We start from the raw sequence: 15,933 nt of genomic DNA, 5'->3' as shown, positions 1-15,933 counted from the left end.
TCCCTATTACAAGTCAGTGTATCATCAACTGATTATGAGTCTGTTATTATAAGGTCAGATAATTACATACTGTTGCTTTAAAGGTGAGTTTGCCCCTTGCTTTTACAGAGTCTGGAAGGCGATGAGCACGTGGAGGATAAACAGGAGTTAGTGTGGACAGACTGGATGGACTCCAAAAAATCAGGTAATAAAAGCATTTTTCAGGGACTTATTAATCTTTTTTTTTAATCCTACTCCACACCAAATACTTGAAATACTCGACACATGTAGAGGCTCGCACACAGTACATACCGGGCGGAATCATGTAGACACCACTAGAGGGCGGTAACACTCAGCCAGACCGAAGAAGAAGAAGAAGAAGAAGAAGAAGAAGAAGTGAACCCGGAATTTGAGCCTTAAGTCTGTTGTGTCCACATGTGCACTGATGTCAAATGTTAGTAAAGGAATATAAAAGAAGTTTAACAGCGAAATGAAAACTGGACACGTCCTGTAGACAGTGAAAGGTAAGATATTTATTTACCACACGGTAAAAGCAGACAACAGTAAGTCATTCAGCACGAACTGAGTTTAGCTCACGGTTTTGTTAAACTGACAGAAAAAGAAGTTTTGGCTGGAAAGTAGGTAAAACATGTTGTGTATGTACATGTTTACTTTAGCTGTAGCTGCTGTATCTAACATTGTACTCAGCAAACTGACTCTGAAAATGTAGTTTGACAGCTAGGATGGAGTCTCAGTAAACATAGTATTCTGTCAGAGTCAGAAAATCTGATGGCCTGCAAACATTGGTTATAAGTAACTAATTACATTTACTCCAGCACTGTACTTTAGTACAGCATTGAGGCACTTGTTTCTCTTCTTGAGTATTTCCATTTGATGCTAATTTTCACTCCTATTCCTACTGCATTTATCTTACAGCTGGAGTAACTTTTCAGATTTAGGTTTGTCCAGAAAAAGTACAATAAGAATATCCACAGTGAAGAAGAGGCCATTTAATGCTGACTTTGGTTTTACTGATTACAGATCAGGTCATGAGGCTGGTATTTCAGTAGTGTATTACACTGTTGTGTGACCTGATGGTTGTTGTTGTTGTTTATCAGACACAGTTAGAAGATGCTGAGTGACTCTGAGACTGCTGAGCTGCTCTCCTTCCTGACCCCCGCCACACGTCCTGATGTCAAAGGTCAGGCCACTGAGTGCATCCTGGGACTGTCTGGACACAGGTAGGATGATGATGATGGTGCCGGTAATAACGTTAGCTATCAGTGGCATTGTGTTTCCAAATGTATTAATGAAAATGCATCACTAATAATGTATAATATTCTGGTAACATTTCACCTTAAGTCTTAATTAGCATTTGTAAACATATATAAAAGTTTAATATATGATTTTTAACAGACTGTAATGTAGCAGATCAACTGTTAACAACTATAACTCTTATAAGTGAGACAGTCTTATGTGGAGGCTGCTGTATAAACAAATAATGAATGACAGTATAGTAGAACACAGCTGCATTATATAGAATATTTTTTAATAGAAGAAGTTATAATTGTTGAAAAAAGTTTTTTTTGTGTGTCTCTGCAGTATAGATGCTATAATTGTTGTCTGTTTTACCTGTCAACATTTAAAGCACTTGTTTAAAGGTGTTGTGTACAGTGTGTATGGCTCTGCGGTACTTTAATTGCAAGTGTAAACTTTTGTTTACTACGTGTATTTTCTGTGAATATAGAGAAAAGTAGTCGTTTGAGGTCAAAATAAACAATAAACCACTGTAGTTAATCTCTAATGTTAGCGTTTGTAGAAACAGTACCTCACTCCCTCTGTTTTGTGTGTGTGTGTGTATGTGTGTGTGTGTGTGTGTGTGTGTGTGTGTGTGTGTGTGTGTGTTTGTTTGTTTGTGTTTAGGGATGGCTGCCGCTTCCTCCGCACTAAACCTGACTTAATTGTTGCCCTGTTTGCGTTGACCTCTGACCCCTCTGTTGCCATAGTCAAGAACTGTTACCACATCCTCATCAACCTGTCTGCTGATGAGACTCTGCACCAGGTGAGGTTTAAAAGAACTCTTGGTGATAAATTATTGATAAGTAACAACTCACCAGCCCTCAGAGATGTTGTGGATTCAGACAAGTCACAGGTGTGTGTTCTTGGTTGTGTCTCACTCAGGTTTTGGTGGCAGATGTTAAAGTTCTTCCAGTGTTGTTAAAGAACCTTCTGGATCCAGAGTACCTGTTCTCTGATCAGATCTGCACCATCCTGTCCAACCTGACCCGCCATGAGAAGACCTGCAAGACTGTGTTCAAGGTGGGTCTCAGTGGTGAGAGGGAGGGGTTTGGCGGGGTGGCATGAGAGGGCGTTGGCTGGTTCCCACATGAAAACACAAACTACTTCTGCAGGTACTGAATCACAAAAACTGTGAGGTGCATAACAAAAGATGAACCCATAGCTCCACTGTGCACTGCTCTGCTCTGTCTCCTGAGCCTCAGCTGCCATTCAAAGTACATACAGACCTTCAAAGATTAGATTAATCTCATGATTACCACACATGATACAGAATATCCTCTGATGTACAACAATGTCCTGCTACAGTAAAAACTGTTCAGTCCAGACACAGAGGAGAATCAAAACAAGGAGAGACAGTGCTCAATTAACATTCAACAGTAATAATAAACTCCTCTATGAGTCAAATCCAATTGCCCAGTCATACCGTCCATAGCCTTCTGAGATGGCTGATTAGTTTTCTGCACAGACAAGAGTAAACACACTAACCTCCTCCACCACCTACAGGAGTGATTATAATAAATTATTAGATATCAAAAGAGCAGAAAATAGGCAAAAACTAAAGTGTGTGTTAAAACATTGCTGAATTCTGCACATCTTATCTTTCCAACAGCTTAAGTGATCATCTGTTGCTTTGTCTCCTCTGGTCTTGTTTAAGCTAAGCTGTTAGAGAAATAGTAGATCAAAGTTCTCCACAGGAGAGAAAGCCTTAATTCCACCATATGTTAGTGAGCTGCTGATCCACAAAACCTCTCAGGTCATCAGAACAAAGGCTCGTGCTCGTGCCCTGTTCCTGGCTGGATAATGAGAGAGTAAAATGTTTCAGGTCCTGCAGGAGGAGGCCGGTCTGGCTCAGCTGGTGGAGATCTTCTGCACTGAAGGTTACAACAAGAATGCAAAGCTCCACTACCTGGGTCCTCTGCTGTCCAACCTGACACAGCTGCCCGAGGCCAGAAACTACATGATGGACAAGGACAGGTGACTGATCACACTGCATCATCCCGGTTTTGTAACTTTTCAACAGTGGGCAGAGCTTTGACTCACACATCAATGGGCTACAGCTATATACTGCACATCCCCCATCCTTTAATATCAGGTATCTGCAGATACTGATACCATATCCCATCTAAGGTTGAGTATAAGCACTGACTACCTGCCTGCCACTGCACTAAACTGAGTAATGTTACAATATTAATACATCAATATCTTATGCCCAATTATTATCGATCCTCTGAGAGAGACTGAGTCGTCAGTACTGAAGTGGAATCACAAACCCACAAGATCAACCCATCATTCCTCCGCTGATATTCACAGATAATTCAGCTGAAATTTAGACATTAACATCCTTTGGCCCTGCACCTGCTACTGTTGTAACTATCAGTGTGTGTGTGTTGCAGGTGTGTAATCCAGAGGTTGTTGCCCTTCACTCAGTTCCAGGCGTCAACAGTGAGGAGGGGAGGAGTCATAGGCACTCTGCGCAACTGCTGCTTCGACTACGGTGAGACACACTGATTTTAAGCCTTTATTTGTCCAGCCAGGAGTTGAACCGGAGACCAGCTGCTCAGTGCATTCACCCATGTGGTATGCACCCTATCATTTCATCATCGGGTTACTCCCAACACCTGTGCATTCATACCTGATACTGAAAAGGCATAAATGCACCTGTCCCTCGTCCCACCTGTAACTACGTCTGGGGAAGGAGCTTCTACAGAGTCTGTCCCCTGTGATGAAACCAGCTGACGTGACTCTGAAACCAAACTTTTAATCAAGAGCTAAAAAGACAAAAAGAGTAAATCAGAGTAACTGCACCATTCATCCAGTCATGTGATCCTCTCCTCTCCTCCCTCTGTCCAGCTCATCATGAGTGGCTGCTGAGTGAAGCTGTGGACATCCTGCCCTTCCTCCTGCTGCCGCTGGCTGGTCCAGAGGAGCTTTCAGACGAGGAAAATGAAGGTTAGAGTGAATGTCTTTAGTTCATCTCGGCTCAAACAAGCTGATTCTGATTCTAACAGAAGTTGATGCGATGGTTCAGGACTCCCTGTGGACCTGCAGTACCTGCCAGAGGACAAGAAGAGAGAAGACGACCCCGACATCAGAAAGATGCTGCTGGAAACACTCTTACTGGTACAAACAAACAAAGACACATATATATATGTAATGTAGACTTATGTTTTCATGTTCAGCTCTTCACTGTTTATCTCTTGTGTAGCTGACAGCGACCAAAGCCGGCCGGCAGACACTAAAGGATAAAAACGTTTATCCAATCATGAGAGAGTTTCACCGCTGGGAGAAGGACGTCCATGTTACAGCAGCCTGCGAGAAACTGGTCCAGGTATATACTTTAATACTAACCACCAAGTAATTAATGAGCTCTTGAAATATTACTCTTTGCATTTTTATTGTGGTGGTTGATTTTAATAGTACAGTGACTTAAACATGAAAAAATCAAATTATATTTTGGAGTTGTAACTATAAACAAATTTCAAATTTTGTTTGTTTATCTGCATCTTGATTTTAAAACAAGATAAATAAATAAAAACTAAATAATAAATCTAGTCATCTAATCAGTCAAATACAAAGTGAGAACAGACAAAGTGTGTTTTGTTGTTTTGGTGTTCTTCTTAATCACGTTTCTGAAAACAACCACAACCTTGTTTTTCATTATATTACGAACACAATTAAAGGACTAGTTGATATTTTGGGAAATGTGTTAATTTGCTTAATGTCTTGGAGTGAGATGAGATGATGGATGCCAGCAGTTAAAGCGCAGATGTAAATAATAAAGCTGATGAAGGCTGAATTTCTTTTCTGACTGGCCATCGTTGATGTTATTAGTAATATTTTTTCTAACGTGAGAAGTCAAAATAATCCATTCAGAAACCACAAACTAAAGTGACTATAAAGTTGAGTCAACACGTCTCTAAAACCGTTTCAGTAAAACCTGAACATTATAATCACAAATGGAGGATTTATTGCAGGACAGGATGAGTTTTGCCAGGTGTTTCTAATAAACTGACACCTGTATGCTCGTGTCATGTACTGTAGTCTGATCCCGACACTTTCCTTTTTGCGTCCGTCCAGGTGCTGATAGGTGACGAGCCGGAGCAGGGGATGGAGAACCTGATGGAGGTGGAGATTCCCGAAGACGTGGAGGAGAAACTGAAGGAGGCCGACGCCAAAGAACAGCAGGAGCTGGAGAAAGAGCCGGAGAAGAGACAGGAAGAGGAGAAGGAGGAGGAGAAACGACGGACAGACAGAGAACAGGAGAGTGGACTGATAAAATAAAACCTAAAATAAGACCTGTAACATCAGGAAATCTGTTTCTGAAAGTGGTTTTCTGTCTTTCAGGCATTCTGTTGGTGTCAGTTAAATGATCATTACAGTTTTATTCAGACATGACAGGACGCTCAGTTAAAAAGTAAAACTACATAATGCCATAAAAGAAGAGTGTTTTCTGTTCTGTCACAGGCTGCATCAGTGATGAATTTTTAAACATATTTTCCCTGTTGAAGCTGGAGAAGCCGGGAGTTGTTTGGCATCATACCATAATCACCTTTCAGCATATCATAAAATGGTCTGAGAGCAAACTAGACTCCTGGGCCTCCTCTTAAGTAAGTGTAGCTCATGAATGGAGACTTTGGCCAATCACAGATCTTTCCACAGAGAGCGAGTGTTCCTATTGGCTGCTCTACAAGTGCCAGTGCATGTGCACGTCCTTTCAGATGGACGGTGAGGCGTTTCAGAGATGAGGAGGACTTACTGCACTTCTCCTGGACAGGTAACAGGCTGCTCCCCTCACACCACAAAGGGAAAAAAAACACTTCTATAGACTGATGTGTTATGAAAAGAACTGGATCATTCACAGTGTTAATTAAACTGTTTTTCTTTGTGTGTTTAAAAATGATGATGATGTGTTCTTCATTTAAATATAATCTCTTTCAGTTAGTCCTGTTCAGAAAGTGTCACACAGGTCCTTACTGCAGTTTACTTGAAGGCTGATAAAATCCAGCTGCCTCGCTCTGTCTCGCATACCCAGCAACTGCTAACAGATAAGCAGACACATGGGAGGCAGACAGTCAAGGAAAAGTTACATGGCTCTGCAGAGTCTCAGGGTCAGATAGTAACAGAGCATCTTTGTCTTGTGAGGCAGACGTCAGAGAGAAACAAAATGCTTTAGAAAAGACAAGTTCATGTTGGGTTTTAGGTATCTAATAGAGTCCAGTGAGGGAAAATCCTTCTCTTATTTACCTTACTGAAGAATGAGTTTCCTCCACAATCACCTCCACTCCACTTTAGAATATAACACATTGTTAAAGATAAAACCAGTGGTTTTATGTTATAAAAAACCTTCTGGTTGGACTGTTTTTAGGGATAAATTACTCCTTATTGCCATGTTTTCCTTTATTTCTAGTTAAAGTAGCTTTAAGGTTGAATGAGTCATCTTGTTCCACTTTGTCTGACAGTATCATATATTGTTTATTGTGTATCATGTTGTTCCAGCTCCTCATTGACGTATACAGTGAAATATTCAAACCACACACTCCATTATCATGACAATACCACACCGTGAAATTCCACGTGGAGGAATTTTAGGAAGCATTAGACAATGTTCGCACACGTTACTTACACATAGGCCCTAAAAGCAATAATTTGCTGTCTGTCTTTTGGAGAGCTGTGAAGGTGCTGATGGATCCAGCTGCTCAGTTTCCAGCAGTAGTTCTCAGAGCTATGGAAGCACATTTCTGCCAATGTGATGGGGGGAAAAAAAAAATTCTGTAAGCTATTGTAATGAGAAATTGTCTGGAATAATGAATTAGTATCTCATAACAACTAACTCAAAATAATGAGAATACTATGTTAAAATAATGAGAAAATTTCTCAAAATAATGACTTAATATCTCAAACTAAAATGTTTCTCACCATTTTGAGGTAAGTAAGACATAATAGTGAAGAGTTTTTCATTGTATTGAGATACTAACTCATCATTTAGAGAAAGTTTCTCATCATAATGACTTACAGGATCTATTTTTTCATCTCTGTGAAGGAGTTTTCTCACTTCTAGTTTGCCTTTAGCTTTTTAGGCCTCATGCACATTCCTTGCTGTCTACAATCATAAAGACTTACTTATAACTCAGAGGGGACATCTGGAGGGGCCTTTCCTCTCTGTTGCCAAGGAAACCAAGGTCTTCTAGATAAGGACTTAGAGAAAGACATAATGTCCAATACTGTCCAAAACCAGTTTCAGTCAAGGGTCAGTTAAATCGGTAACAACATGTGACAAGTGTTGCAGTGATGTGAAACTTGAAAGCTGGTGTGGTTGCTTGGTGAATGTCTCCTCTTCAGCTCACAAGTTTTTCATTCATCACTACAGAAACCTCCATGATGACCACATGACCCTCAGAACTGGGTGTTAACTGTGCCAGTGTTATCTCTGTTCTCCTAGACTGAGCATCAATAAATGCTTCTGCTTAAGACATCTAGGTCTCCTGACACTTCTACCAGCAGCCCACAAGATTTCCTTTAACAAATCAGCATCAGAAACAGGATCCCAGGAGAACTAAGACTGGTAAATGCAAAGTTTATTTTATTTTGCCTTGCCATGTCTGTGTTTGACGGGATCATAAAATAACTGTTCATAGTTTCTGCAATTTGATTAAATGCCGATGTCAGTAGATTTGAGAAAAGACTGTGGTCTGTGTTTTTAAGCCTCAAAGCTTCACTCAGGGTGTTTCTTCTGGAAAAAAGTTAAATCAAGACCAGTGAGCGAGTCTGTGTCCGAGGCACCGATCAGCAGTGTGCACAAGAGGTGGAATACTTTCTGAGTTTTCATCATAAAAGACTCAAGTTGCCTCAACTGATGTTCAACTGAACAGTTTACAACATTTTTGTTTTTTTATGTCTCACAAAAAGCAGTGTGTAGTTGAGACGTTTAGGAGTTGTGGAGTATTTTTACATAGCTGCATCAGTACTTAAGTAAAGGATCTGAATACTTCTTCCTCCTGTAAGTGTGTGGAAAGTGGCTCGAGTGCTGGGATGAATAGAAAGCGCTATCGTGTTGTGGTGTCTGAGGAGTTGAACAACACTATAGAAAAATGCTCTAAATGTTTTGCTACATGTCACATGCCTTTGCTGGCAACTGCTTTGGATACCAGAGTTGCAGAAATGACAGAAATTAAAGAGTGCTACCCCAACAATATTGTGGTGGCTGCTAAAGCAATGATGCATTGCTGGGCAAAGCACCAAAGCAAACCAACCCCCGAGAGGCTGCTAACAACACTAAGCAATGTTAATCTGCCAGTTCCAAATCAGTCAGCAACCAGAGAAATGAGCAGAGGAGATGTTGAGGATAGCAGATTTAGCACAGTTTCACTCTATCCAAGACGGCCAGGTCCAGAGGAGAGACAGACAGATGAAGACTTTCTCTCACTGTCTGCTGTAGCTCAAAGTCAGTATGCAGCACAGGTTGGAGGCCTTGAAGCTTCTGGTTTAGGTTTAGAGGAGCAGGGATGGACACCTGAGAGGGAGGAGTCTGAACAGGCATGGGAGGACGTCCCTGCTGACGCTTCCCAAGTAGAGAAAGCGTTTGAGGCATCATTACAGGTGGGTGCTGTCGCTGAAAGAGCCACTACCCCTCTCTCTCCTCCTCATGATGAGACAACAGGGAAGGATACAAATGTCCAAGCCCTTAAATTCACGATAGAAATGGATGTTTGTAAACATTGGACCTCATCTGAATTTATGGACATGCTTAGAAAAGCTCCTAATCCAATTCGTCACCCAGATGATTATCTGGCATTTCTTACAGCGGTGAGTATGGCTTACAACTTTCTAGTGCATGATGTGAAGAAGTTTATTACGACTACATAGGTGCTGAGTGGGATCTGTGTAAGGAGGCATTTACTTTCCCTGAGTCTGAAGAAGATGGCCAATGGCCTGCACACAAAGCTCTGACTGATTGGCTAGAAAGTGACGCAAAAAAGGCTTCTGTGTGTGCAAGGATGTAAGGAACCCTTACCAGATTTTATTGAGCGATTTATCACGGTATGGGACATCAACGTCAGAATAAAACGAGAGGATAACAACCTCTTTACTGTTCAAACCATTCTAGAGAATGTAAAACCATACATTGCCACAACCTACAAATGGTATGTTTGTGATTGGCAGTCCTTGGATTGGAAAACAACAAAAAGTAGAATACTAGGATTATATAGAAACCAGGTTTTCCGCCAACACAGTTCTTTTGTTTCCAAGCCTAAAAAGCAAGGCAGCCAGTATCGCTATAAAAATATTAACAAACAGAGAGAGGGAAACTGCTACAACTGTGGCAAACCAGGCCACTGGGCGCGGGAGTGTAGAGCTCCACAGCATTCTGTGAAATTCCACAACAAAAACCGTGGTTGCTCCAAATTCCACCGTGTGCATGCTCCAACGCCCCCAGCTCAACTATCTCTTGAGAATCCAACTATGTCAGTTGAGGTTAACTGCACTACTGTTGACATTTTGATAGATAGTGGAGCTACTCTCTTTGCAGCTTCTCATGTTGCTACTGCAGAGCCAGTGTCTAAAAACTCGACTTCCGCCTGTAGTCCTTGGCATGCCGGGCTGTCTTAGATCTGTAGCTGCAGTTGCTGACATGATTGAGAAATCTTCACCGATCGTACTGGCTCATGACTGTGTAGTTCATTCTCCTCACTCTGTGTTGCAGATTTTAAACTCCTCTGCAGCTCGGCACATGACGGCAGCATGTTCCTCATGTTATGAGGCAGTCATTCTCTCCAGTCCCCAGATATCTTTGAAGCGCTCACCTCCCCTAAATCCAACCACTCTTCTTCCTTTGAGACATGCAGAAATCAAGCATGACTGCATTGCTACCATTGAGGCAAGCCTGTAAATCTGTAAGACCAGACTTATTGCAGACACCAATGCCTAACACGATTCTCTTCACTGCTGCTTCACCTCCTTAACACATCTAATAACAAATATCCTGCTGGCTCTGCAGTAGTGAATGACTTGGAAGTGATAGAGGCACAAGAGTTTGCATTCAAACTAAATCTGCAACTATTTACTTTGATTCTAGATCTAGAGCTTTTATCTTTTATATTTACATCTTGCAATTGTCAAATGTGCTGCTCACACAAGAGGTTCTGATCCTATATCTGCTAGAAATGCACTGGTTGATTGATTCTGCAGCCAAACAAGCTGCCTCTTCCCCCAGTGATAAATTAATGCACTTCTTAGCAACCTACAAACTCAATTTGTGTACCTTCCTTTAATGATGTTGTTGAAAAGCAAAACCACACTGATGCAAGGGAGCAAAACATTTGGTCGCATTAAGTTTGTGCACATAATCCAGAGTCTGTCTCCTCCTAGGTGGACAGATCCATGTTTCCAGGGAGCAGATCAGCTCCCTCAACCACTCACAGGGGAGGTTGAAAGGCCATGGAGAGTGAGGGGGGGTGGATTCAGTGCAGGGAGATCCAGGAGATCCACAACATGAGTGCACGTACTCTCGTATTCGCAGCACTGACACAATCACAGATTTTGCACCACACATGGGAAGACGCTCTTTGCAGTGCATTCCAAATCAACTGATGAAGAAAAATGACATGATTGGGATGAGAAAACATGAAAAAATTCAGAAAGGACTGATAGATGCTGTTCTCTAGCTCTGATCTGGACTTAAAGGGAAGTGGACACTGCTGCATTTGAATGTCCTAAAATAGACGCCTGTACTGTTGTCTATCCCAAGTTCTGTTCTAGAGGTGAATGGTGGCGAGTCAGCTGAGTTTTTACAGCTTTTGTTAAAAGTAATGAAAGTTCAATCCTTCTCTTTTAGTGTCAGTGCTCCTGTTGATAATGATTTTGAGTTGATGTTTTATGATCTCTGAGGTTTTGAAGACTGGATTCCACTGGGTTCAATCTTTACTGAAAAGATAAATAAAGATGAATATGTTTGATCTGGTGAAATGAAAAACAGTACAACAGATACAGATTCACCTGCAAGTCTTTGCATGTGAGCTAAGAGATTAATGTTGATTTCTTTATCGTGCTGATACTTCTGTGTTTTGGTTCATTTTTATGAGTTAGTTTGATTTGCTAATGCTAATCATCATTTAGTTCACCTTATATTTTAGTAGACTGAGAAAAATTGTTGTTGTTGCTACTCTGAATGGTTGATTATGTTTTGATTTATTTGTGTTTTTATTTCTTATCTGACATATTTAATCTTTTGTGCTTAAATGATACAGGTTACATTTGTCTTGATTATTAGTATAGATGTACATGATAGATTTGATTCTGAGAATTATCTTAATTGGCTAGTTGCAGACTCTTTTACTCCATCCTAGTCCAGTGTGGATGGAGATGTTTGGCTCTGTGACTTCCCCTGTGATGCATACACATGTGATGTTGTTAAAACCTTTACATCTGTAGTTAGATGTAATTGTCTGGATTAACTGGTAACATGTCTATACACCACAGGGGATCCTAAATTTACTTTGCACACTGTTAACTGGTTTTATCTCAGTAAAGTTTTCTGCTGGAGACATTTAGGACTCCTGACTCTTTTTTTTCCACCAGCTCACAAGAATTTAAAATAGAATTTAAAATAAACCTCTGTGTTTGTCTGCACAGCATTAGTTTATAAAGACTGAGATTTAGGAGGCTAAAGGAGAGAGACCCCTGTGTCTGTCTGTGTGGATGTGTGGAGGCGTGGCTCGACTCCTGGCTCACCTGGTTCCTATCCATGCACACCTGAGCGATCGCAGCACTACAAGAACCTCTGCTCTTCACCCATCGAGTGCCAGATTGTTTCTCCTTTACTATGTGGTAACTCTCCCACTCTGCTACACTAATGACGTTTTCAGAGTATTTTCCCAGTGCTGGTGTACTTTACTTACCTGTGTTCTCCCTGTGTCCCAGTCTCACCTGTGTCAGTGCCGCCGCCTGGCTCTGCCTCTCCCAGATTCCCCTCACCTGGACTTCACCACCTATATCCCCAGTCCCTCTCTTCTCCTCTGGGTTTTCTGTTACTTCAGTAAGGATTGCTTGTTTGTCAGAGTGTGTGTCTGCTCGCGGCTCCAGTATTGACTTTGTGTTAAATGTAATGAGAACACTGTTGGTTTGACTCAGTTGAAATGAAAAAGTCCTTTAAATAACAAATTAAGGGTTTGTACCTCACTGTACTGTACCCTCCAAAACCACCATTCTCAGCAGAAATCCATTAAAACCTCTTCATATGTTGCACTTAATCTAATAATTAATCCATCCTTTAATTTGCCTGTAATTTGTGGTAAATCTTTTCAGCACCTGAATATAAAACAACTTTTGTTTGCACCAGAAAATATTTCAGACTCTGTAGAGGCTCAGAAAACCTCCTATTAATGATTTCTTCTCAGATTTTCACCCAAAGTCGAGGAAGTTGCTCCTCTGAGGCAGTTTTTAAATGACACTGATTGACCAGAAGGGGGCGTCAGAGCCTTTACAGCTCCTGTCACGTCTCCTCACTGAAGTTTAACTGAAAACCTGTCAATAACTGAACCTCTGCTCCTCTCTGCGGAAGTTCATCTAAGAAGCTGATTTAAAGATTTCATGAAACCACGTTTTAAATTTGTATTTTGTAGTTTTGACTTCACGTGTTTGAATTCTGATGTATCCCAATAAATCATGTAAAAACGTTTCCATGAACTGAGTCAAACCAGGAGAAAAAACACAACTGTCCTCAACTGTGTGTGTGTGTGTGTGTGTGTGTGTGTGTGCATGTGTGTCCTTTGTTCTTATGTCTTTGTAAGGACCAGTTTGACACTTTGACTCTTAAAACTGCAAGATGTTTTAGAAAAGTTAGGAGACTTAGAAAGTTGTGAAACAGTTTTTAAATGTTGAGATATTTATGGGGTTTTCTTATTTTTTCCACAAGAGCAATGATAATAAAAACAAACATTTAAGTGACAGTGACATAAACAAACCAACAGAAACAAGAAAGGCTCAGATCAACAAACACACACAGGATGTTACAGGAAACAGTCTGTGCTGCAATCACAGGGTAAAAGAGTTCAGGTTCAGCAGAATCCTTGTAAAATAACAGAGGAGAAAAGATAATTCAGAATTAGGGAACTGCTCTGTTATGGTTTGTAGGATATCTGTACGATATTCCAAAGGAACCAGCTCAACTATAACTTTACTCCAACCCTTTACAGAGTAGCCCTCATCACTGCTCTGCCCGAAATCAGAAGCAATGGATCTACATTTCTAAATCTTTGTCCAAACATTTTATTCATTTCACAATATTTCAGATAAACACTGCTGTCATTTATGACACAACCACAGGAAATGGGTTGAGGTTTCTATGTTGGTTTTACATTTAAATGACGTTTTCTTAAAACCTTTTTTCAGGAAGTTGGGGAGTAAGGACAATTTGAAAACGTGACGTTCTGTTTTTATTGTTGTCAGCAGATCAGTGTTAGTGTAGTAGAAGAAAGGAGAAGAGGAGAGGTTTGCAGATGCTGATACACTTCCTGTCAAGTTAAAACAGAGAGTACATTATTATTTTAGGGGCTTTACAAGTGTAGAAGTTGAACAGTGAGTCTTTGTGCATGTGTGGCTGCAGAACAGGAACAAAGGAACCAAGAGATTCAGGCACAAGCCACAGAAGCACTGAGAGCTGTTAATAATGTTATTAATAGACATTATAAGAACAATAATAGTAGAAAATAAAGAAATAGATAGAGTAAACATCATAATAAACCTCTGTACAGTATCATATTTGAGACTGAGCACTGACCCTGCATGAAAACTGTCTGGCTTCACCACCATGTGGGTGTTGACCAGCTGTGTCTTTATCAGCATCTTTGTGAGTTTTTCCACCTCAGCAGAAGGTCAGATCCCAACGGTGGATGTGTTGTCACTTAAAACAGAGAAGGGGAAAAAGGACTGTCAGCTCTGTAGTTTAACATCATTTGGTTTTTCATATGTTATTGTATGTTGTTATCCTCTGGAAGTTCTGTCTGACAGGACAGAGGCGAGAATCAAGAATCTCCTCAGTCAGCCATAATTCATCCACAGCAATGTTAAATAAATGGTTTTAATCATTTGATGCAGTGTTTCTGTTTCATGTATAATCCACATTGAGCAGATATCTTTTATATTCATCTTGATTATGTCAGTTCCTGACCATCAATCGAGCCACAGAATCAGCTGCTTTAACTCGTTTCTGCCTCAGTAGAAACGAAGAACTTGTGTCTAAAAGTTTTAGCTGTGTGTTTTCAGTGTAAAGTCATAGGCTCCTGGGTCAGAGCAGGCCTACATGTTGAGACTGAACACACTGCTGCATTTTTGTTAGACGGTGACGACAGGAAGGAAAAGAAAAGACGACTTGTGTTGAGCTGAAAGGGGGGGCGGGGGGGGGGGTTCAGAGGCTCGGATCAGCTCCTGGTCTCTGTTGTGTGACCCAAACAGCCAATCAGATGCTGAGGCTTCCTGTTTCACTTCCCTGTTTGTACCCTCGGCGCACACACGCGCGCAGTACGTGCCAGACGTGTCCTACACACTAACGACTGTATTGTTTGCGTCCTTATGGCTCTTATGGTACAGCTGACACACTTTGGTTGACTGAGTGGTCTACACGTACGGCAGCACTCACGCGTCTGTCTACACTATACGGAGCCTTTACAAGCAGCCAACCGATGATAACATCATGAGATATCATGTAAATGTTACTACATTTTATTATTTATCAGTGACTTTGCATCCTTCACTACTGACTGCACGACTGTCTAAAAGAATGAGACTTTACTATGGAGAGTAATTATAGGCTCAAAACGGTCACAAAGGTTTATTATACATATAAATAAAAAATAAGATTTATAAACGTGTCCAATGATTTTAACTCCAAATATCTACAAATATTTGTGACAGTCTTTGGTTTTTATTTGCTCGTTGTTAAATGTGTGCACGGATCGTTTTTCACGGATCCGCAGACTCCTGCTGCGTTTACGTACTGGTGAAAAACCGGGATATCTGGGATTTTGGTGAATTTTTACAGTGGGAAAGATAAGAATGAGTAGCTCGTCACCCCCACCACCCCACCCCCCATGTGAATCTATACAGAGGCCTGTAAATGTAAATACATGCTTCAAATAAGCTACAGGAAACATAATTCTCAAGGAAAGGAAATACATTTTGATGAGGTTTGCTTGTATTGACTTGTTGCTCTTAACTTCAACTTCTTTTAGTCTGGACCTGGGTCTTGACTTGGGACTTTACTGACCTTATGGGTTACATGTTGTTTCTTTTTATGTGTAACTTGAATTTGGGCTTTTTCTTCTTCATCTGAAACTTATCAGTTTTGTCTTCAAAGCTTACTTCTGACTTGAACAAGCACCTACATGTATTTAGTATCTATGCTACGCATCTGTTTCTGTATTTCCCTTTGCTGACGTGACTCTTCCCTGTAATTTCCCAATAAACGATGAGTCTGAACAGTATTTACTCATCTTACAATGAGCACTTCTATTCTGAGTGTTGAGCACTTGTTATTTTGAGTTAATTAAAGGATCTGAACGCTGCTTTCTCCTCTGAATATGTACAAGATACATGTATTTAGATTGTGTACTTTTTATTTTAGGAGCTAACATATGTGCAAAATGTTATTTCATTGTTTAA

At 40.7% G+C, this 15,933-nt stretch overlaps 2 protein-coding genes across 3 annotated transcripts; both read left to right on the top strand.

Moving 5' to 3' along the window:
- Window positions 1-354: 354 nt before the first annotated feature.
- hgh1 (HGH1 homolog (S. cerevisiae)) lies at window positions 355-6,178 on the top strand. The gene is made up of 10 exons (XM_018686424.2): window positions 355-503; window positions 1,098-1,220; window positions 1,903-2,041; window positions 2,161-2,298; window positions 3,101-3,252; window positions 3,672-3,772; window positions 4,129-4,227; window positions 4,307-4,398; window positions 4,484-4,606; window positions 5,356-6,178. The coding sequence occupies exons 2-10, from the start codon at window positions 1,111-1,113 to the stop codon at window positions 5,557-5,559; spliced, it is 1,158 nt and encodes a 385-aa protein (XP_018541940.1). The 5' UTR covers window positions 355-503; window positions 1,098-1,110; the 3' UTR covers window positions 5,560-6,178.
- Window positions 6,179-7,669: 1,491 nt separating this feature from the next.
- Window positions 7,670-14,614, top strand: LOC127143106 (uncharacterized). 2 transcript variants are annotated; one of them, XR_007814303.1, is made up of 3 exons: window positions 7,670-7,840; window positions 9,980-12,102; window positions 12,196-14,614. XR_007814303.1 is itself a non-coding variant. In XM_051074540.1 (2 exons), the coding sequence occupies exons 1-2, from the start codon at window positions 8,308-8,310 to the stop codon at window positions 10,163-10,165; spliced, it is 960 nt and encodes a 319-aa protein (XP_050930497.1). In that variant the 5' UTR covers window positions 7,670-8,307; the 3' UTR covers window positions 10,166-11,821. The 2 variants fall into 2 exon arrangements, 1 of the variants encoding a protein (XP_050930497.1); XM_051074540.1 differs by lacking the exon at window positions 12,196-14,614 and having other exon boundaries at window positions 7,670-9,081; window positions 9,980-11,821.
- Window positions 14,615-15,933: the final 1,319 nt, after the last annotated feature.

This window comes from Lates calcarifer, linkage group LG12 (assembly GCF_001640805.2).
Source record: "Lates calcarifer isolate ASB-BC8 linkage group LG12, TLL_Latcal_v3, whole genome shotgun sequence".
Taxonomy (NCBI): Eukaryota; Metazoa; Chordata; class Actinopteri; family Centropomidae; genus Lates; species Lates calcarifer.
The sequence above is the reverse complement of the archived record's forward strand: the minus strand, read 5'-3'. Positions and strand labels throughout refer to the sequence as shown.

Coding starts and splice junctions, on each gene's coding strand:
- hgh1 (XM_018686424.2), top strand. CDS start 1,111: ATGCTGAGTGACTCTGAGACTGCTGAGCTGCTCTCCTTCCTGACCCCC. Junction 4,228..4,306: donor TTCAGACGAGGAAAATGAAG/GTTAGAGTGAAT, acceptor GCGATGGTTCAG/GACTCCCTGTGGACCTGCAG. Junction 4,607..5,355: donor CCTGCGAGAAACTGGTCCAG/GTATATACTTTA, acceptor GCGTCCGTCCAG/GTGCTGATAGGTGACGAGCC.
- LOC127143106 (XM_051074540.1), top strand. CDS start 8,308: ATGAATAGAAAGCGCTATCGTGTTGTGGTGTCTGAGGAGTTGAACAAC. Junction 9,082..9,979: donor ATCTGGCATTTCTTACAGCG/GTGAGTATGGCT, acceptor TCTGTGTTGCAG/ATTTTAAACTCCTCTGCAGC.